Below are 21870 nucleotides of genomic sequence, written 5' to 3'. Positions count from 1 at the left end.
CACTTTTCCAAGGTAATTTCCTGTTGGTGTTTTTTACTTTGCTTTTGCTTTTTATTTATTTATTTTTGGTAATTTTTAGGTAATTTTCTTGTACTTTTTACTAACTTATCTTATTTTCTTTAATTTCCGGGTCATTTCTTCCTTCACTATTCATTCTATTTTCCAGTGTTTTTGAAAGTAAGCCACTTTGCTCAGGTTTAGGGTTTAATTGTTTGATCGAATTCCTGACAACCGACTGATTAACCGATTGATCTTCATAATCCCAAGTGTAAATGTCTTAAATTTTGAAAAAAGTAAAGTCTCCTGCTCCTTTTATGTATTGGGGAGGATTAATGCACATGTTCTAAATATTTAGGGGGACGTGACCCATGCGTCCCAACCAAAATCTACACCCATGCATTTATAGTATAAAACTCACAAAAACTAACATTATGTCAGTCATGTGATGATTTCTGCCTGGTGGATGTTCTCAGTGTCATTCAGGCTGGATCAAAGTCATCACTCAGAGTCGCCATGTCAGTAATGATTAGGATATTTGCAGCCCTTTGAGATATAATTAGAATGAAACCTTGCACCAAAATGAACTCCGCAAGACCTCACTTCGACTTTGCCATCATTTTATTATAAATATTTTCTTGATTTTGCTTTTATATTGAACATATTTGTCTGCTGTATTTCTGTGCCTGTGATTGCAGCCTTTCTCTGTATTTTTTAGTGTTTTAGTTAGAAAACCAAGTCAGTTTGTTTTGATTTTAAAGACTTCCTGGTTTGATATAAATGAGAGTTTGATGAGCTCACCTTAAGGTCGTACTCCTGGCGGGTGTCCAGGGTGTCGCTGCGGAGGTCAGACTTGAGCTCTATGTCGTCTTTAAAGGGCTGATTGGAAGGAGAGAAGGACACAGAGGGGAGAAACTAAACCGTCAAACAACAAAACAAAAAAAAAAACAAAAAGGAGGAGAGAAGGTGCCATAACGAAACGGAGGAGGGAAGGAGGCGACAGAGTGTGACAGGAGGGGAGAAAACGGAATTCAAAGTGTTAAAGGAGCGGTTACAGGGGAAAAACACAGAGCTTGTTTTCAGTCAAAAGGTACAGTGTGGCACAGGGAGAGGTTACTGAGTTAATCTGAGGTTTTTTCTACGACTACAGGCTGTGTAAACAGAGTCCGGCCCGAGCGCGCGGATCCCGCTGCTGCTCACCGAGTACATGGCCTTGACCATGCGCGAAGCCGTGGACACGCTGCCGGAGTCCTCCTCCAAGCTGTGGGTCTCCTTGTTTATCGTCTCCACCTTGATGTCGGGCTTACCCAGCGTGACCCCGCGCCGACCTGGAAGCAAAACACGGCAAGGTTGAATACAGCTGGACGCACGCACCGTGGCTGGCGTGTTTTCACGAGCTGGAGGAGCGAGTTCAGAGGGGACCTGCATCCATCTGGCAGAGAGGAAGTCTGATCTGCTTTGGTTTCTGCAGGTTATTTGATCCAGGGATGAGAATATTTATCATAATCTACTGAAAAACATGAAAGCGTGTACTGAACATGCAGAGCTGATCTCTATAGTTTATGTCAGTGATACTCGGTGATTCACACTGTACTTTAAATATACATGAGGTGCCAGAGTGCATAAAACGGTAACAAATTAGAGCTTGTTTATCAAAAATAGCGCAAGCAGTGGATCCCCTGACAATTGTCCTAAAATCCTAAAATGTCCTAAAATCTGAGAAATTTCCTGAAGTTGTAGAAACGTCCTAAAATCCGAGAAACGTCCTGAAATCCTAGAAATGTCCTAAATCCTAAAAAGGTCCCAAAATCCTAGAAATGTCCAAAATCCTAAAAAGGTCCTAAAATCCTGGAAAGATCCTTAAACCCTGGAAATGTCCTAAAATTCTTAAACGTCCTAAAATCCACCAAACATCCTAAAATCCTAGAAATATTCTAAAATCCAAGAAATGTCCTCAAATCCTAGTAACGTCCTAAAATCGAAGAAACCTCCTAAAAAAAGTGCAAGCGGTGGATCCCCTGACAACTGTGCTAAAATCCTAAAATGTCCTAAAATCTGAGAAATGTCCTGAAATCATGAGAATATCCTAAAATCCAAGAAACATCCCAAAATCCTAGAAATGTCCCAATATCTTACAATCCTTGACACATCCTTAACCCCAGGAAACGTTCTAAAAACCTTAAACGTCCTAAAATCCACAAAACATCCTGAAATCCTACAAACTTAAAATCCTATAAATATCTCAAAATCTGCTGTACATGTTAAGCACATGGAGAGTATGACTCACTGCCTTTGCGCTGCCGGTAGAAGATCAGAACGAGGACCAGCAGAAAAATGAACAGGAGGATGGTCGAGCCCACCGTCCCACCAGCTATGATCCCCACCGGGACTTCCTCTGAAAGGAAGGAGGGGAAAAAAAGAGAGACAGAGAGAGAGTAATAGATTGAGTTAGGCACAGGGGCAGAGTTTTGATTTTAGTGGTGGGGGGAACAAAACACAATAAAATTTTATCATGGTTATGGTTTCTCCATTTTATGAAATGGATAGTTGCAATAAAAATATTTTTGGCAGCCAAAAGAGATGATTAAATATATATTAATAAAAACATTCTGGACAGTATAAAGTAGAGGGGGCAGTATTGGACCCCAAGAAATGCATTTTACCATCAGCAAAACTGTGCACCGTCTCACTGAGTTTTAAAGTTGGGAATTCCTAAAACTCACCTGTTTCCTCTAGCGTGATGATCATGGTGCCCGGCCCGAAAGAGTTCCACGCCGTGCAGTTGTAGGTGGACAGGAAGTCAGAGTCCATCACGTTGTTGATGGTGAGGGTGGAGAGGACGCCGCCGCCCTCGGCCGACGGCTTGCTCTGCTCCACCGTGTACCTCTCCAGCAGCGTCCCTTTCTCCTTCTCCCACACGTTCTCCTTCCACGCCCACACCTGTGAAATGATGGCAGTTATTTCGAAGGGATTACTTTGACGTGGTTAAGTCGTATCATAAAATTGTGATCAATCCAAACGCACCACATATTTTTTTACAAAAGCACACATTTTTCAGGATTTCAATCAATCCATGAACCACTTTTATACCAGGTCATCTGCCAGTAAAACCACTGAAAATGAAGCTTTAATATTGCTTCTCAACTGCTGTAAATTTATACAGAACATTATCACATCACCCACAGTCAAGTCAGACAGGAACACATTAGTCTGCCATGTGAGATGTGTCTAGAATGGACTGGGCAGAATGGCTTTAAAATAATATCGTGATACACAATATATATTGCGATACTTCAAATATCCTTTTAACTAATGTCAACGACTAAAATAAAAAAACATGAATGAACTGCAGTTATAATAAAGTTACTTAAAGTAAAATAAAGTTTAAGTCGAATAACAAAGTTGAATGCACTACTGTTATCTCATAATGTCATCTAATAAGTAAGGTTATAAGAAAGTTAAACAAGGTATTTTTACAAAGAAAGTTTAAATTAATTTTAAATAAATCAAAGCAGGCCCGTGATGCTTTTATTTTGAAGGACCCAGATTATCTCAGGCCGGAAGTGTCGACGATTTTGTTGTGGACTCCTGTTTATTTATTACTAATAATTGCAAGTCACACTGATATATATATTCATCAGTTATTGGTCTCATTAAGTAGTAATAATCAGTGTTAGTATCGGCCCGGTCAACCCCTTGTAGCGTTTCCTCAGTTCCTGGTTTTAATGAGTACACCTATTTTTTTTTCAAACTTCAAAGTAAAACAAACAGTTTTACTGCTTCATATATTATTTTATAATTTTCAACATTTTCATTTAGTATTTAAATTTGTGCTTTTTTATTTTGTGCCTTTTTTTACAGTTTGAGTGTTTTATTTATTTTTTATTGTTACTATTATCATTTTATTTATTTCTTTTTTCATTTATGTACTTATTTATTTATTTCTATCTTTCTATTTACAGATTTTCTATTTACGGATGCACTTTATGTTACAGTTTATTTGTATGAAAAGTGCTATACAAATCTGGATTGATTGACTGATATTCAGTTTATCACCCACTTACACTTACATTAGGGTTAATGTGATATTTAGTGAAAAGTATTTATTTGCCAGATACTCTCTATCTGTCCACCTGGAACAAATACTACAGGAAACGGATGACAGAAATAGACCTCATAAACTCACATTGAGTACACACTCCCATGTAAACACTTGCGTGACTCGCTCTGAGCAGCAACAGTTTGTATGTTCCTGCTGCCTGAAGTGCAGGTGGGTGTGGGGTGGGGGGGTAGGCTGAGCCGAGAATCTTGCACATTCTCCAACTTTAAAGCCACTAAAAGCAGCTGTATTATTCAGCATTGAAGCGCTGTGCTAAGGCCAGTTAATTATGCATAAGCCCACATGTTCCCATAATCTGCCCACTTATTCCAGAGGAGGATAATCTCCTGGCTGTGGCGTTTACTGGGACAACTGTTCCTCTCCACTCCTTTATATTTTATAAATCTTTTTCTGTCCCAACCTCCGCCGCCTGCATTAAGGAGCGTGCACCGAGAGTCAGGACGGATCAGTCACAGAGGCCCAGGAGCCGAGGAGCTACTGATGCTGCATCTCTGTGATACCGAGTGCAGAAAGCATCCGGGCCCCGATTTCTGACGCAGGAGCTAAAAGCGGCCCGGCTTAGTGTTGGTTTGTTTATGTGATGGGATGGAGGGAAATTCTGTGAGAGTTTAAGGGTGAGTCACCACTCAAAAAAGAAGAAAAAAAAAAAGGGGGACAGCGCCTAAAAGCATTTACCGTGCAGAAGTGGAGCCATTTAGGAACGGGAAGGTACAGTAACAGTAAATCGCTGTTGGGCTAAAAGCTACAACCTTGTGCTCTTTGTGATCAAAGCTTTTTTGGCTTTTTTCTTTTTGTCTGAATAATTGACGCCGGGATTAAAAACTTGGACTTTTTCTTTGTGGTGGCAGAAATGTTTCACAGCAAAGACATCTTCTTTTCACTCACAATCTTATCTGGAGGAGGCGTACTGGCGATGTAGCACTTCACCTCTCCTCTCTCCCCTCTTACTGCATACTGGACCGGATCACTGGAGATGATAGGGGGACCTGCATGGGCCAAAAACGAAAAGACAAATAAATGTATGGAGACAGATCTGTGTCAATATTAGAAGACAGAATATATCTCATTTTTGTTACTCCTATTGACATCTTTCCGATAGGTTTGCATTTTTCATCAGCTTTTATTTTTCATTTTGTTTTAATTCTTTTGATTCTACGGAGTCCTTGAATACCCGAACATTGATCGTTTTTTAAATCTTGTGTATACAAATTCATCATAAAGTGCTAAAAAAAGTTGTTACTTTTGGGAGAAAAATGTGTGTGTGAAACTCAGTGTGTGAAATGGAGATCCGCAAATTTCATTGCTTTTTTGCTTGCTTTTTTTCACTCATTTAAAACAGATCTGCAAATACAAAAAAAATGCACAATAAAAAAAAAATCTCTGTATATATTAAATTCATTTGCAAAGAAATACTATTTTTGTATGTGTGGAGGTTTTTTTATGTTTAGGGTTTAAACATTAACACACAGTTTGAAAATCTCCTTACACGATAAATATTGACACACACTGATCTCCTTAAAATTGCATTTAAAATACCATAAATTGCAAAAATCATATTTAAATAAAACAACTTCAACAAATACAAAAAACAGATTTGTAAACTCATAAAAATGTTTTGTAAATATAAAGCTGTACTGCAAATACACAAATTCCAAATCTCTTAATAAAATAATTTTACAAATAAAAGAAAGCAATTTTTGAATATCTTCCCAACATTAACAACTTTTGAGCAAATGTTAGCAAATCCTGGCTTCATTTCATGAATCTCAATTCTGCATTTCTGAACTTGCATTTTACAGTTTTTAATTTAATTATTATTTTTTTAATTTCATGAAATGTGTGAATTTGCAGATCTGTTTTATATTTGCATACTTTTTTGAGTTTACCCATCTTTTTTTTGGAATTATAGAAGTTGTTTCCCAATTTAAATATTAAACATTAAAAGAGGCATTGTTCAATCTGTTCAGACTCAATATTGACAGAAATCTACCTCCATACAGTTACACCTAAAATAAAACAAAGGCATTCTAAGGGCGCTGACCTTACCAAGCCTGCTCAAGACGAACTGTGCTATTTTAAAAATAAATGGCCTCCACTTTGGACATTTTTTTTTCAATTACTGACAAGCTGACCTTTCAGAAAGCACATGATTTTCATCTACAAGCAGTGAGACATTAAATTGTGTGGATGTTTCCTGACCGTTGACTGTGAGCGTGACCTCAGTCTCTCCTACTCCAATCCGTGGGACGATGGCCTTACACACGTACTGGCCGGCGTCCGCTTGGCTCACCGACTTCAGATACAGCTGGTTGCTGTTACTCAGAACCTGTGGGGGAGTGAAAAAATAAAACATAAACAAGGCAAAACTGCTAAATAACAGAAGGGGTTAAACAAAATAAAAGAAGATATGCTAATGTGCTATTGTGCCTCCCCTTAATATCGTAACACATCGTGCTGCATATTTGCATGTCTGGCCTTATTTATGTGTTCTACCACTCTGACCCTGACTGGCTAACAATGCAAACTTGCACATCCGCTTTTAACCCATCACAAAGGTTTTGCAGTTGCCTAGCAACCGCATCCATTGGAAAATTAGCTGTGGGGAAATTATGGCTAAATATGTAACCACCTAGAGAGAGAGAGAAGTACCTGAACAAGACTGATTACATAGATGTAGGTGTAAGGCAGTCCACAGTTTGCTGAGGCAGATTTTATGTCTTTTCTTTGCTCCTGGTGCTGAATGTAGTTTAATGAGAGGCACAGCATTCACCTATTAACCATGTCTGTAGATTGCGGCTAGTGTACAGGAGATTTTAATAACAAAATACTGATGCTTAAATTATTATATTAAAATATTTTGAGAGTTACATGAGAGAATTGATGCCATATTAAAGGTACTGTGTATGATTCTGCGTGTTGATATGTTTTAACACTATTTATTTATCTGTTGTACTGTTTATTTTATCTCATGCGCCTTTATTCTATAAGAACCCGCTCAGGCAGAGTAAGTGAATTTTTTTGTATTAATCTGTACAATACAATAAAGGTATTTTATTGTATTTCAAGTCTGACATGAAACTAGAAAAACTAGATGAAACACTTTACATTTAAATCCTTTTACTTTATGATTGCACACTGCATACACCTATACTCCTTATTATGCATACGCATTTTCTACATTCCTGTTAACTTTCTGTATGTGATATTGTGTGATAATCATAAATTGTTTTTCTTTTTTCCCATATCACAGACACTGAATTTTTTAAATGTAATCCGATCTTAAGTTGATAAAAAAGAAAGACCAAAGAGAGAGTGAAATGGAGAGAAATAGGTCACTGCAGGGGAAGAAGAGCAGACAGACGTCTCGGTGTTGAGACGAGACTTTTTCCCTTGAATGACAGGCTGCTTTTGTAAACGCAGAAGAAGAAAGAGTGAACTGTGGAAACGGTGTGAATGCAACAACAGAGGGAAGCGTGGGCTCTCTGCTTCTCACCATGTTTGAACCCTTTTTGAACCAGGTGAGCGTGAGCGGAGGGTTTCCGGCCCATTTGCAGTTGAGGGTGACGTCGGAGTCAACGTCTACCGTTTTTGGCTGCGGCTCCACCAGCAGAATCGGACCAACTGCAGAAACACAGAGAGAGAAACATGTTGCGCTGGAGTAATAATGCAACAAAGACACAACAACAGTGTGTGTTTTATCCGTCTGACTCCAGACCGGAGCGAGTGAAGCGGGCCACGAGTGAGTGAACAAGGTGAGGTGAGTAACGCGTGACTCACAGTGAACGTCCACGAGGATGCTGACGTTGGTTTTTCCCACAGCGTTGAAGACCAGACAGGAGACGGGCTCGGTGAAGAAGGAGTGGTCAGCCTTGGTGGTGAACACGCTCTCCCTGGCGCCCTGCAGCACCACGCCGCCCTTGGCCCACCTGAGGTTCAAATGTTACACACAATGACATGACACAAATGGAGAGCAAAAATATTAAAAAGGTGCGAATTTGGCTATTTATACCCACAAGTATATAGCATCATGGCAGAGTCAAGCACCTATGTGTCTGTAGTCCAAGAGCTGTTTGCACCTGAGGCAAAGAGCGAAATTCGGCGATTTACACCCACAAATTTGGCTATTTACACCCAGGAAAATCAGCTATTTACATCCAGGAAAATCAGCGATTTACACCCAGGAAAATAAGATATATACACCCACAAAATTTGGCTATTTACACCCAATAAATTCAGTCAAATTTGGTTATTAACATCCTGTTGACTCTGCTATTTGCTCCAGAGAAATTCATCTATTTAGACGTCATTAATTTAGCTATTTACACCTGATAAATTCAGCTATCTAAACCTGGGAAATGTAGTTATTTACAGCCAACAAATACGGCTCTTTGAACTAAATAAATTCAGCTATTTACACCTGCAATTCAGGTATTTACACACAGGACATATGGCTATTTAAACCCTGGAAAATCTGCTGTACACAAAATTTGGCTATTCACAACGACAAATTTGTCTATTTAAACCCAGGAAATTTGGCTTTTTCTACGCAATTAATTCGGCTATTTACACCCAGGAAATTCAGCTATTTACACCCACAAATGTGGCTATTTACATGCGGGTAATTCTGAATTTGCTCAAGAGAAATTTGTCGATTTACACCCAATTTATACAGCTAGTTACATTTGATAAATGCAGCTGTCTAAACCCAGAAAATTCAGCCATTTAAACACAGGAAATTCTGCTATTTATACACTATATATTTGGCTATTTATACCCAGTACAAACTGCTATTTACACCCGAAATTTCAGCTATATATAAATGGGAAATTCGGCTATTTAATCCCAAAACTGGCTATTTACATCCAATAAATTCTGCTATTTACACTCCATAAATTTGGCTGTTTACACCTGATACATTTACAGGGTGACACACAGTGAATTTCAGCTATTTACACAAAGGAGATTCTACTATTTACACCCGACAAATTCAACTGCTCATTCCTGGGAAATTCAGCTATTTACACCAGAAAACTTCAGCTGTGTGTGCATTCCTGGGCGTCCCAGCGAGGTTGAATTATGACTTTAACACAAAATGATCAATTTGGGGCTTCAGCTAAAGTGTATGAACACAATGTGCATTCAGCCGCTTTATGCATCCTAAAAACTGAATATAATAAATCTACTTTGTCTGAAATTGATAAGCCAAAGTTGTATCACACAAGACTCAGACCCGCTCGTGCATGAAAGTCCTGTGCCTCACCCGTTCATCCATCACATCTCCCTCCTATACCGCATCACCTGACTTTCTGGCAGCAGATTTGTTTATTTACCATTTAATCTCAGAGAATATCAAGATTGGCCAGTACTCGCCCAAACCGTGACTTCTTCAAAGTAACTGCCTCCGACCTCGACACATCAACGTGATGAGCGCTAGCCAATAATATCACTGAGCAGGATCTATAATAGCACGTGGTAGGAATGGGTGCAAATAGTAGAATAGCTGCAGTGTGACTGATCACCCCAGTGCGAACAGACTCTTTTCAAAGCAAAATCAAGAAACGCAAACCAACCAGCATTTTAACCTTTTAAAACCTGAGCAAATTTGGATTTTTCTAAAACATGAAGAGAAAGCAGCAAGCAACTTAACAAAACACTGACCAAAAATTTGGCCAAAAGAAAAAAAAAGTAAAAGTTACAAGAAAACCACCTGAAAATAATCAGGAAAAAATGTGTTGACCTACAACGAGTACAGAGAAAAGGTATTTATTTAAATTTTCTTTTTTTTTTCCTGTAACATACTTTAAAATATAAAATTAATATCAATTTAAATATATATTTTGGGACATTTTTTTCTTTATTAATAATCCTTCCCTTTTTTTAAACTAATTTTTTGGTCATTTTGTGTCACCTTTTTCTACTTTCTTGCACTTTGTAGTTAAATTTTTAATTTACAAATAAATCGAACCAGTTTGTCCATGTTTCAAAGGGTTGAATAGCTTGTTAAAGGCGTCTGAGTGCAGAAAAACTGACATTTATCCAGGTTTCAAAGGGTTAAAGGGTTAAGGAAAACAAAAAAAAAAACACAACAAAATTTCTCTGATGGGATGCAGACCTGTAGCCCATGATAGGAGGGTTGGCGTGCGCCTGGCAGGTGAAGGTGACTCTGTCCCCTTCCAGGACAGAGCGAGGCTCAATGGACAAGGTCACTGTGGGTGGATCTGGAGGACAGAGACAGAGAGAGAGACTCACATAACGTCTAATGTATGCTGCAATCTGGAGGACAGTTGAGGCAAAATGGCTGCCATGCATTACTTAATAATAGCTATAAAACATTCAGCTGCCAGCAGGTGTTTTATGTTTTAAAATGTGACGCTTTTAATGAGCCTGAAATTTAAAAAAATATTCGTTTATGTAGCAATTAGCAGGGCGGTGGAATTATACTGGGATAAAAATGAAGTTTTGTTTTCACTGGTAATGTAATATATGTTGTTTTTGCCAAAAACCCATGAAATTCTGATCCTGAGGTGTGAGGAATTAACAGTTTGTATTTGAGAGTTCAAATATTAAAAGTAATAGTGACATGATTAATTCTTCAGATAGCAATAATTATTTGTAGCACAAGCAAAAGACTGAATAAAGGACATTTTTGGCGCTCTTTTTGATATGTGTGCAAAGTTATGATAGTTTTGTATTATTCATTAGTTTTTATTTTCATTTTTGTTTTAAAATTTGTTCTACTGTGGAGTCCCTGAAGTGGCAAAAGGTGATTTTTTTGTTTTTTTGTCTTGTGTGTACAATCATGTACTCAAAATTCATTCAGAGGTAGATTTGTCTCAGTATTATTCGTGTGATCACATCGACAATCTGTAAATCTGTAAATTTATGATAGAAATTTTATGTTACGAAACAATGTCCACAAATACGAAAAAGATTTGTTAACTTAGAAAATTGGAAATATATAAAACAGCTGCAAATGCACAAATTCCAGGATTTTTGTAAAGAATTGTGAAGCTATAGCTAAAATTTTGCGCAAGGAAAGACTTAATTTATCACATCTTTGTTGCTATTTTTTGACATCTGTGCAAAGTTAAAATAGTTTTGTATTAGTGATTAGTTTTTATTTTCATTTTTGTTTTCTATGGAGCCCCTGAAGTGGCAAAAGGTGATTTTTTTGTGTCTTGTGCTAAAAAATACTATGGAGATAGATTTGTGTCAGTATTTTTTGTGAGATTAGATCGACAATCTGTGTTTTATTGTGTAATCTGTAAAATATATTAAAAAAACTCCAAAAATAAAAGATTTATAAACTTCCAAAATTATTTTGCAAATATATAATGCAGCTGCAAATACACAAATTCCAGGATTTTTGTTAATAAATGTGAAGCTATAATTAAAATATAACAAGCAGACTATATTATTTGACTGCTTACGGTGAACATTGAGGGTGACAGTTGTGCTTTTGCCGGTGGGGACTGCCAGGTTGGTGGCCACACAGCTGTAGTTCCTCCCGGTGTCGGTGTCGACGGGCTGGATGGGCAGGTAGCTTCGTGTGGTCACCCTCTTCCTGTCTGGGAGCACCTCCTGATGAGAGACATTGATGAAACATTTACAATACAGATCAAATACTAAAAAAGAAAAAAAAAATGTATGAACATCTATGACCTCTATTGTGTTATTTAAGGTACCTTACACATTTTTGTCTGTTTACACTCCCGTAATACATCCTAAACTTTGTTGCAATACTTTAAAAATAAGAGCCAGGACCCTAAAGAAACCAATAGCACTGTTTATATTGAAAATTACTTTCTGGAGGCCACATTGAGTCTCTATTTTGGGGCCTTCCTTGTAATAATAACATATAGATAAAAAATAAAAAACAAGAAAATTACTTGAAAATTAGCACAAAAAAAAAAGTAAGAAAGAAAATGACCTGAAAATAGTGCTTAAAAATTTTAATCATTCTGTAACATAAATTTAAAGATGTGATTATCACAACTGTAAATATAGTTATATGGTAATTTTGCCTTGTTTTTTTTTTTTTAATGATCCTCCAAATCTCCTAATGTCTTGCAAATTTTGGGATATTTCTTACCAAGATGCTCATTGTCTTTTGTCTTCAAACTGTCAGTACAAAAACGCCCATTTACATTACAAATAACTGAAAAAAATAAAAAATGTTTTTACAATTGAGGCAACACCATATGATAAAAGAAACCTACACCTGCATTTTTTTAAATTTCCATAAATTATTTTTACTTGACTACATCAAGGTAAAAACTCAAGGAGCTATTTTCATTTATTCATTTGTTGTTTAGCTTTTTATCGAAAAAGTTGCCTGGAACTTGCTGTATATATTGAAAATTTCAGTTTTGATTAAACATTTCCTAAAGGCATTTAAACATAGTTTGGGTTGGAGTTTGTTATATTCCAAATTCTAAATTACAACAGAAAGATTTTCATTTTTACTGTAAGTGCATACTGGTTATTGGTTTCGTGTACAACTAATAATTGGTATTGGCCCTGAAAAAACAATATTGGTCGACCCCTAGTTTAAAATTTACATTTTTTTTATAAAATTGAAAAAAAAGGGGATAGGATTTTTATTCAAGTATTCACTTCCTCCTACTCCTTCTGGGACATGAAATACTTCTTTTTCTCCTTTTTTATTTGGCACATTCAAAATAAAGATCTATCTAACTAACTAGTCTATTTTATAATTTAAAAAAAAATATATAATTTTTTTTCTTTTTTTTACCAACTGGCATCATTATGTTTACCATATATGGTTAAAAGGGTGGTCTCTTTTTTTTCAAGACTCACAGTGGTGCTGGCGGCCCCCTCCACAGGCAGACCGTCTTTAAGCCACTCGATCATAGAAGGCGGTTTGGCCCCTCGAGACACGCAGCTCAGGTTGTAGGACTCCCCCGCATTCAGCAGCACCTCCGGACCCCCATCGATCACCGGGTCGTCTGGGGGGACTGCGGTGGCAGAGGGACAGTGTCAGAAACCCTCATCGTTTCACACACTTTCTCTAGACTCACACACACATGCATGCAGACGTACTGAGGACGGTGAGCTTGGCCCTCCTGGACCTCAGGGCGGCATCAGGGGCCTGGCACTCGTACAGAGAGTCATCGGACAGATCAGCTGACAGGATCTCCAGGTTGTACTGGCCCAGCTCCTGCACGCGCAGGACACGGTACCTGGGCCACGCTGGAACACACACACAGAAAGAGCAGATAAACAGTTAAATCATCAGAATTACGTTTTTAGGGCACAAACATAAAATAAAACTTCAACTTCAGGCCTTCATGATGAATTTTACATCTGATTTGGGGGGCTGTGTATATATTTAGACATACACTATCTGACAAATCTATCTCTACATAAGTGTATAAATTATCTTTTTGGCACAAGATAATAACTTTTTCACACAAGATAAAAGTTAATATCCCACCAAATTTTTAAAAAATCTGTTTTCAGCACTATATATGGCACTATTTTTGTCTGTAGAAAACAAAATTTAAAAAACTAAAAAAAAAAAATCTAAACTATTTTAACTTTGCACAGATGTCAAAAAGATCAACAAAACATTGATATTTTTAGTCTGCTTGTGCTATATTTAAGTTATAGCTTTACAATTAGAGCTTTACAAAATCCTGGAATTTTTGTATTTGCAGATGCATTACATATTTGCCAAATAATTCTGTAAGTTAACAATTTTTTTGTATTTGTGGAAGTTGTTTATATATTTACAGGTTACACATTAACACACAGATTAGATCTAATAACACAAACAATACTGAGACAAATCTACCTCCAAAGTATTTTTTTAGCACAAGACTGTGCACACAAGACAAAAAAACTTCAGGGGCTCCATAGCAAAAATTAAACAAAAATGAAAATAAAAATTAATGAATAATACAATACTATTGTAACTTTCCACAAATGTCAAAAAAAGATAAACATTTCCCTTTATTCAGTCTTTTGCTTGTGCTACATATCAGTTATAGCTTTACATTCTTTCAAACAAAAAATCCTAGAGTCCTTGTATTTTACTTTTTTCTTCTCCTGCATGTCAACTGTTCTAAAACTGTCTGAAGAATAAATCATGTCACTATATCTTTGATATCTGAACCCTCAAATACAAACTGCTAATTTGTCATGCCTCAGCATCCCCACATACCCATGTGGTCTGTATTAGAATTTGGAAAAAAAAATGCCACGGCACGCAGCGTGTGGCCCTTCACGCTGATGAGAAAACATCAAGAACACACAAGAAGCAAAAAAAAAAAAAACTGACTTTTTCATCATCAGGCTGATTGACACCAGAAAGATGAGAGTCCACATGAACACAAATGCCCAACACACACATTGACACACACACACATGCCTCTCCAGTCCTCCCTTCCCCCATCCGCCACACAGACCCAGCTGTGTCACTGCTGTACATTCTCACCATTAGGTGGCATCCCTGCTCTCTCTCACCAGCAGGGAAAAAAAAAAGATGAATGCATTATGACAGCAACGTTTTAGAGGACTCAAATCGACTCCAGTCCGTGGTGCAGAATTCATGTTTGCTGCCCAGACGTAGATCGCATGTGAAATTCTCTTTCCATGTTCCCCCCACACTGAGCTTTTGCCGCTCGCCTAACCTTGTGTGTCCTTGTTTCTGCATGCATGTGTGCCTTGTATATACGTGCATTTGCATGTGAAATGATGTGAGCGAGAAAGCGTATGAAAAGCCCAGAGAATGAGGGGGTGGGGGGTGGGGGGCTGAGGAGAGGGACAGAGCCTCATACACAAACACACACATACCCGTGTGTATGTGTATGTGTGCATGAAGCAGCCAGTGTTCATTCACGTTTTTATTTAAAAGCTTTGGCTTGAAGCGCTGGACCATTACAGTAACAATATGATTCAAAGAAAGAGAGGGAGGGACAGGGAGAATGGAGAAGGGGACGGAGGACAGGAGGAGAGAAAGAAGGGACAAGGAGGGTTGACTGGAAGAGGAGTGTGTGTCAGGCAAGATGAGGCAGAGGAGAGAGACAAGGCAGAGAAGTTAAAGGAAGAAAAGGAGGCAGCTGAGAGGAGAGAGAGAGAAAGGAACAAGGGAGAGGAGAGGAGAGGAGAGGAGAGGAGAGGAGAGGAGAGGAGAGGAGAGGAGATTGGACAGGAGGAGAGGATGATTACAAAAGCCAGAGAATTAAAAAATAAATCCAAAATCACAGCACAAGTAGATGAGAAGTGAAAAACGAAAAGACGGGAGGAAATGATAAAAACCCAGAATATTAAAGCCCAAAGTCTGCAGAAACACAACAGCAACATCAACAAAAAACAAAACAAGGCAGCAGCATGTCACAAATGATGCAGTCTCCCTCTGGACCAATCAGTTAAAAATATGCCCGCTTGTTTTGACCAGTAATTGCGCAGCCCCCTTTGGGCTAATCAGTGCAACTCTGAAAATGCTGCAGCACAGCCATGAGATGCATCGTTCCCCCAAGTTTTGTCAAAGTCAGACAAGCTGCATCTTAAATTGTTAGTTGACGGGCAGACAAATGGGAGAGTTAACCCTTAAAAACCTTAGCGACTTTGCTAGATCTGTCTGAAACAAACACAAAAAAAACAGGAGGAAGACAATGAGCAACTTAAGAAGTTTGCAGGAAAAATGTAAAAAAAAAAAAAATGTAATTATGATCATTGTTATGGTCTTCTGATTATTTTCCCCTGGCTTTTTACAATTATTTTTCAAAATCTGCTAATTTCTTGCAATTTTTCAGGTATTTATTTTGTCAAAATCCAGCTACGTCTTTAATTGTTTGTTGACGAGACAAACTGGAGACTTAACCCTTTAAAACCATGGCAAATTTGTTGGATTTCTATTAAAAAAAAAAAAAAAAAACACGTCAAGATGATAATGAGCAACCTAAGAAGAAATTAAATTTTCCAAAATTGTCGAGAAATTTGTATAAATGAATAAATAATATAACAACAATAACAATAATAATAACATATAGATAAAAAATAAAAAACAAGAAAATTACTTGAAAATTAGCAAAAAAAAAATAAAGATAAGAAAGAAAATTACCTGAAAATAGTGCTTAAAAATTTTAATCATTCTGTAACATAAATTTAAAGATGTGATTATCATAACTGTAATTATAGTTTTATGGTAATTCAGCCTTTTTTATTTTAAATGATCCTCCAAATCTCCTAATGTCTTGCAAATTTTGGGATATTTCTTACCAAGATGCTTGTTGTCTTTTTTCCTCCATGTTTTCAAATCAAAGGGTTTAAAGGTTTTAATATTTGAATCAAGGAATCAAAGGGTTAATGATTTAAACTGGAAATGTCAGTGACTCTGGACAATAATGTAAAGAAACTAGAGTGAGGAGCTTAAGCAGAAAGCTGCATATTAGCTGATGAATTGGCCTTTGGTTAAAAATAGTTCATCTAACATGCATTAGCCGGTCAGTGTCACCCACTGCTGATGTGACGGAGGTGATGATGTGATGCTCCTCAGCCAAGTTGAAGGGTGTCAGTCTGTAAAGTGTGCCCCAGGGAGCTTCAAGTTCCCCAGCTAACACTGGATGATATGTGCAGGAGGAGGCCAGAGTTAACTTAAATAAATATATAAGTGCACAGTGTAACAGTGGCCTCATGGTCAAAACTGCTCTGCCGGCTTAATCTAACTGTAAAACTACATTCAGCAGCAAAAATATTTGGTCAGCATACAGCAGCAGTTACAAACACGCAATGTCATACTGGGCGAGCGTCTATCATTCAAAATGCTGTGAGAGAAAACTCGGTAACATACAGATGCCGGTGAAAAGATGTTTTTGTGCACCATTATTGAAGGGCAGGCTGGTTCTTAGCTCTCCTACATGTATTAAATGTAATTGTAAAATTGGGGTGTATATATATGTGTTTTGGAAATGTGAAGAGTTACAGAAAGTTTGGGGAGAAGTGAATGTTAGGGATAATACTGTTGTAAGTATCGGCCGATATTGGCTTGAAACCATAAAAAATTGGCTTGTATTCTGTCGAAACATGGGGGAAAATCAATGAGTAACAAAAGAAAAGAATGATTCAAAATTTTGACAGAAATTGGTGTAAAGCACAAGAAAATTACCTGGAAATTAGTTTAAAAAAAATCCAAAAAAAGACAAAAAAATGACCTGTAAAAAGAGCTTAAGAGTTATGATGATTCTGTAAATGTATTTTAAATATGTAATTGTGATCATTTTAAATATAGCTTTCCCTAGCATTTTTTTTTCTTTTTCTTCTTTTTTAATTTTCTTAATCCACCAATTTCTTTTCAAGTTGTAGAGCATTTCTTAGTTTCTCATTGCCTTTTCCCCCATGTTTTTGAAAGAGATTACACCAATTTTGTCAGTGTTCAGAAGTTTAAATACTCGTGAAAGGAATCTAAAAGCAACATAAGAAAAGTGATGTTGTTCCTGGTGTCAGAAGGTTAAAATGAAATATCAGTATTGGCTAACATGCTGATATCTGCCGATATGACAAACCAATATTTTCTTTTTCTTTTTTCATTGACAAAGGGAATATGCCAAAAACATCAACCCTAAACTGAAGTATTTTTCTTATTTTGCATAATAAATTAACATTACATATACTGAAAAGCATTGTTTTTCATCAGTTCATGTCAAATCTGACAACTGCAGTGTGTGCTGTGCACTCAGCCCATCATAACTGGTAGCTTAGCCGTTATTGTGAAAATAAATATAGAGATGACGTTAGCCTTTAGCTACAGCCTCACAGAGCTCCTAGCATGGCTGCAGTCTGGTTTCATATTAGATCAGTAACTCTGTATCTGTCCACACACCCTCTGGTAAATGCAGAAGCTGCCTTGAGACACAAGTGCTCCTGGTTGGAAATCGCTGGTCTAAGCAGGATCTCCACTATCATTGGCATGGAGGCTACAACAGTGGTGCTTGTGCATGTGTAGTTTTTGTTGGGGGTGGATGCAGACTTAACATAATTTCCAAGATCTCCTTGAAAATATCAATTTTTTTGCAAAGTTTATCAATTTTATGTGACCCTCTGCACTGCAAATGTTGCAGATTACATATTTACAGTGCCGTAGCTATGGAATCAAGATTACGGTGGCCTGATACCTCGGGGTCTGCCCCTCCAGCCCCCTCCCCCTGAAAAAAGTTTAAAATTTGAAAACTAATCACCTGTTTTATTGTATTATTTATTCTAAGCAAGTACAGCAAACTGTACAAATATGCAATACATGAAATCTACTAGGTTTCTGTCTGCATAAACTACACATGCAGTTTCACAAAAATTGAAATAATTAACATTTTACTCAGACTTAATGCTGTTATCTAACAAGTATAACTTAATAAAGACATTAATATTAGTTGAATATGCTTGTGGGCGCCATAGTTGGTCACTTGGTGAATGTATGGCTAATGTTCTTAATGTTCTTAATTTTGGTTGTGTCATAAGGGGGGCAGGGGATGGGCTACATGGGCTTCTGATATTTTATTTTTTATTCTGTAAATCTTTTATTTCGGGAAGTACTTTGTGCTTGAGCTTAAAGGGTGCTATATAAATTAATATATTTATTTATATAAGATATTTATAATTATAATTATAATTACTATTATTATCATTTAACCCTTTTTAGCAAAAAAATATTTTCTACAATAACAATTCCAGTGCAAAATGACGTATTAACGTTAATGTTGCTTTGTCATCCATGCCCCCAAGTGGAATATGCTTAGTGTATTGACTGTTAGCTAGGTAATGCATGGCACTTATGCTAGCTAGCTAATGCTTTAAGAGGAATTTAGCATAACACTGTAAGATAATAAACTTCATAAATTCATAAAATTATTAACAACTTTCACAACCAACAGTGACATAACCTTTTTTCTACTTTATATATTGGGGGGAAATATTAAGCATGTTTAAACATTAGGGGTGTGTCCCCCACAATATGTATTATACTTACGGCCCTGCACTGTAAACATGAAATAGGCTTTAAACATTAAAATAATTTCTTTTCTCGGTACTCTGAAATGTAGAATAAGTTAAACGTGTAAACAGTGAGCCATCTTCACAATCATGGTATAAAGAGCACCAGCAAGAACTCAAGACATTGCAACATTTCTCCATCTTTAAACACGCTGCATAACATTTCGCCCATCAGCAGCTGCAATCCAAAAGTATCAGCATCAGCTCTGAGAAAGCCGTCTTAGTCACACGCTGAACAGACTGAAGGAGGCCCGAGGAGGCCGTATGATGTCTCACCCCTGAGGTCTTCGCCGATGCCCAGAGCCAGGCCATCTTTGGTCCACTGAACAATGCCTGAGTAGTTGAAGACAACACAGGACAGGATCACCCTCTGGCCCCGCACCACCGACTGGTCTGCCGGCTCCTGAGAGAACCTTGCCGTCCACACTGGAGAGACTGGTGGAGATAGAGACAAGGCAGGATAAGTAAGGGGACTTTTCACTGTGCAGACATTGCAGGCAAGCTAACCACATATATCGCATATTATTGTATTTGTGGTTTTATGGTTAATTGATTGGAAACTGCATTCCCCCAGCAGAATGCCATCTTTGATCACACGTTGGCTCACGGCCATTAGCCGAGCGCCGCCGAGTACAGAGCGGCGTGGAAAGATGGAGGTGTCAAAGAAGGGGGAAATCAGAGCAGAGGAAGAGAAGAAGAAAGAAAGAAGAGGTGGTTAATGCTGACTCAGGAGAGAAAAGCTGCACATCAAACATCAGCCATAGGGTTTCTCACAGCCCCCTTTTTCTCCTGGCTCCTGACTTTTTATTTCTTCAAAACTCTCCGGCCCTCCCTCTCCCGTCTTCATTCCTCCCTATGAGTCATCTCCCAGGCTTCCACCGCACAACCCAAACTACAGTGGCTGTCATTGTCTACTCTCCCTCTAGTCTGAAGTCCACTGATACTCAATTTACGGCCCGCAGGCTAAATCTGGACCCCGATAGGGTGCGGGGTGGCCCCAAAACTATTTTCTAATTCACAATAAAAATAAAGTGAATCACACTGGGAATTGTTTGTAGTTTTAGTATACAGAAGGTGCCAAAGTGCATAAAACAGTAGTAGTGCTTTTTTATCCAAAAAAAGAGCCAGTGGAAGATCCCCCACACCCCTCAACAGAGGTCCTAGCTAAGCCTCTAATATCCTAAAATCCCAGAAATGTCCCAAATTCCAGGAAATGTCATAAAACCCTTGATATGTACTAGAAACGTCCTAAAATCCGTGAAAGTTCCTCAAATCCTAGAAATGTCCTAAAATCCCAGAAACATCCTAAAGTCAGAGAAATGGCCTAAAAATCTGAGAAACATCATAAAATCCAAGAAATACCCTAAAATCCTAGAAACATCTTTAAGTCCTAGAAGTGTCCTAAAATCCCAGAAATGACCTTAGATCCTAGAATTGACCTAAAATCCTGGAAACATCACAAAATACTAGAAACCAGGTAAAATGCTACAAACCTCCTCAAATCCTAGAAATGTCCTAGAGTCCTAGAAATGTCCTATTATTCTAGAGATGTCCTAAAATCCTCACACATCCTAAAATACTGCAAATGTCTTAAAATCGTATAAACATCCTCAAGTCCTAAAAATGTCCTAAAATCCTAGATCCAGATCTGTTGCGACTGGCCCCTGGCTTCCTGTCATTTTGCAAAAGTGGTTCCCAAGCAAATCAAGTTGAGAATCCCTGCTGCAGTCCACTACTACAACAGAGAGACCAGCGCCGCGCCGGCCCACCGCCCGACTGTCTAATATGAGAGAAAAAACCTCTCTGCTATTGTTCCACGCTGTATGATGACAAGTTGTAATTAGCTGTCCCTTGAAGACATGACACCCGTACAATAGAGGAGAGGCAATCACCGTGGAGGATTTGCATCTCACTTTAAATTCTCCTCTCTACTCTGTCTCTCGCTTCCATTTCTCCCACTTGTTATTTCGAAGAATCTCCTACAGTACATCATTAACCCAATAGTGCACCCCACCTCCTCTGCCATTACCTCTCTACTATTCTCTCTCCATAATGTTGTATGTCCTTTAACCAAATTGCTTTGCTTCACTCTCTGCTTTATATGTATGCATCCCCACTCGCCTCCTTCGCTTTGTACATCTATAATGCTGTCTATGAATGTCCTTTTGCCTGCACTGATTTCCCTCCACCTCGACAGTATGTACGCACCTCCTTCTTTCTATATACATATATAATGCTGTATATGTCCTTTTACCCATAATGCTTTCTATTTCTGTGTTGCTCCTTCCTCGCTGGTTGGAAGGGGGTTAGAGGCGGACTGTCACAACTCATTTATCACATTAAATATCAGCCCTCTAGCACTTTCTCTCTACCTCTCTTCCTCATTCCCCCGTTCACCCGTCTCTTTTTCTCTCACCCCCCCCCGCTCCCTTTTCTTCACCTCCTACCATTTACATCTCTCCTTCTCACTTGTCCTCTCCACTTTTTTTTTATCACTTCCCCTCTCTCGTTCCCTCACACTTCTCCCTCTGAGCCCCTCCAGCACTTTTCTGAAGGTTCCCATCTCTCTCACTTTTTTTAACAACCGCCATATGCCTCCGCACCCCACCTCCCGCCTTTCCCCCGCGTGACCTCCTCGGTCCCTATCTCGCACGTTTCCCCCTCTCTTTCATATACGCAGACGTGCACCCTCACCCTATCATGTCAGATTTGGTGTGATTTGCAGAGGTACAATATGCCTGATA

The 21870-nt window shown here is 38.2% G+C and overlaps 1 protein-coding gene across 2 annotated transcripts in view; it reads right to left on the bottom strand.

Annotated features, from left to right (window-relative positions):
• Nucleotides 1-21870, bottom strand: part of kirrel1a (kirre like nephrin family adhesion molecule 1a) — a 51362-nt gene that overhangs the window by 9262 nt on the left and 20230 nt on the right. Inside the window, exons 2-14 of one of the 2 annotated variants that reach the window (XM_088073652.1) lie at nucleotides 19403-19561; nucleotides 13181-13330; nucleotides 12938-13095; nucleotides 11548-11698; nucleotides 10230-10335; nucleotides 7895-8043; nucleotides 7611-7738; nucleotides 6317-6443; nucleotides 5003-5103; nucleotides 2721-2937; nucleotides 2285-2392; nucleotides 1198-1325; nucleotides 799-912 (exon numbers count right to left, since the gene is read on the bottom strand). In XM_088073652.1, coding sequence (XP_087929778.1) covers nucleotides 799-912; nucleotides 1198-1325; nucleotides 2285-2392; nucleotides 2721-2937; nucleotides 5003-5103; nucleotides 6317-6443; nucleotides 7611-7738; nucleotides 7895-8043; nucleotides 10230-10335; nucleotides 11548-11698; nucleotides 12938-13095; nucleotides 13181-13330; nucleotides 19403-19561 — 1796 coding nt within the window. The remainder of the gene's footprint in view (nucleotides 1-798; nucleotides 913-1197; nucleotides 1326-2284; nucleotides 2393-2720; nucleotides 2938-5002; nucleotides 5104-6316; nucleotides 6444-7610; nucleotides 7739-7894; nucleotides 8044-10229; nucleotides 10336-11547; nucleotides 11699-12937; nucleotides 13096-13180; nucleotides 13331-19402; nucleotides 19562-21870) is intronic. The other variant, XM_042512235.2, reaches the window with a different exon arrangement.

The sequence above is a fragment of the Plectropomus leopardus genome, chromosome 23, assembly GCF_026936395.1.
Source record: "Plectropomus leopardus strain MGB_pleo_1.0 chromosome 23, ASM2693639v1, whole genome shotgun sequence".
Taxonomy (NCBI): domain Eukaryota; kingdom Metazoa; phylum Chordata; class Actinopteri; order Perciformes; family Serranidae; genus Plectropomus; species Plectropomus leopardus.
This window is presented reverse-complemented; position numbering and strand designations above follow the sequence as displayed.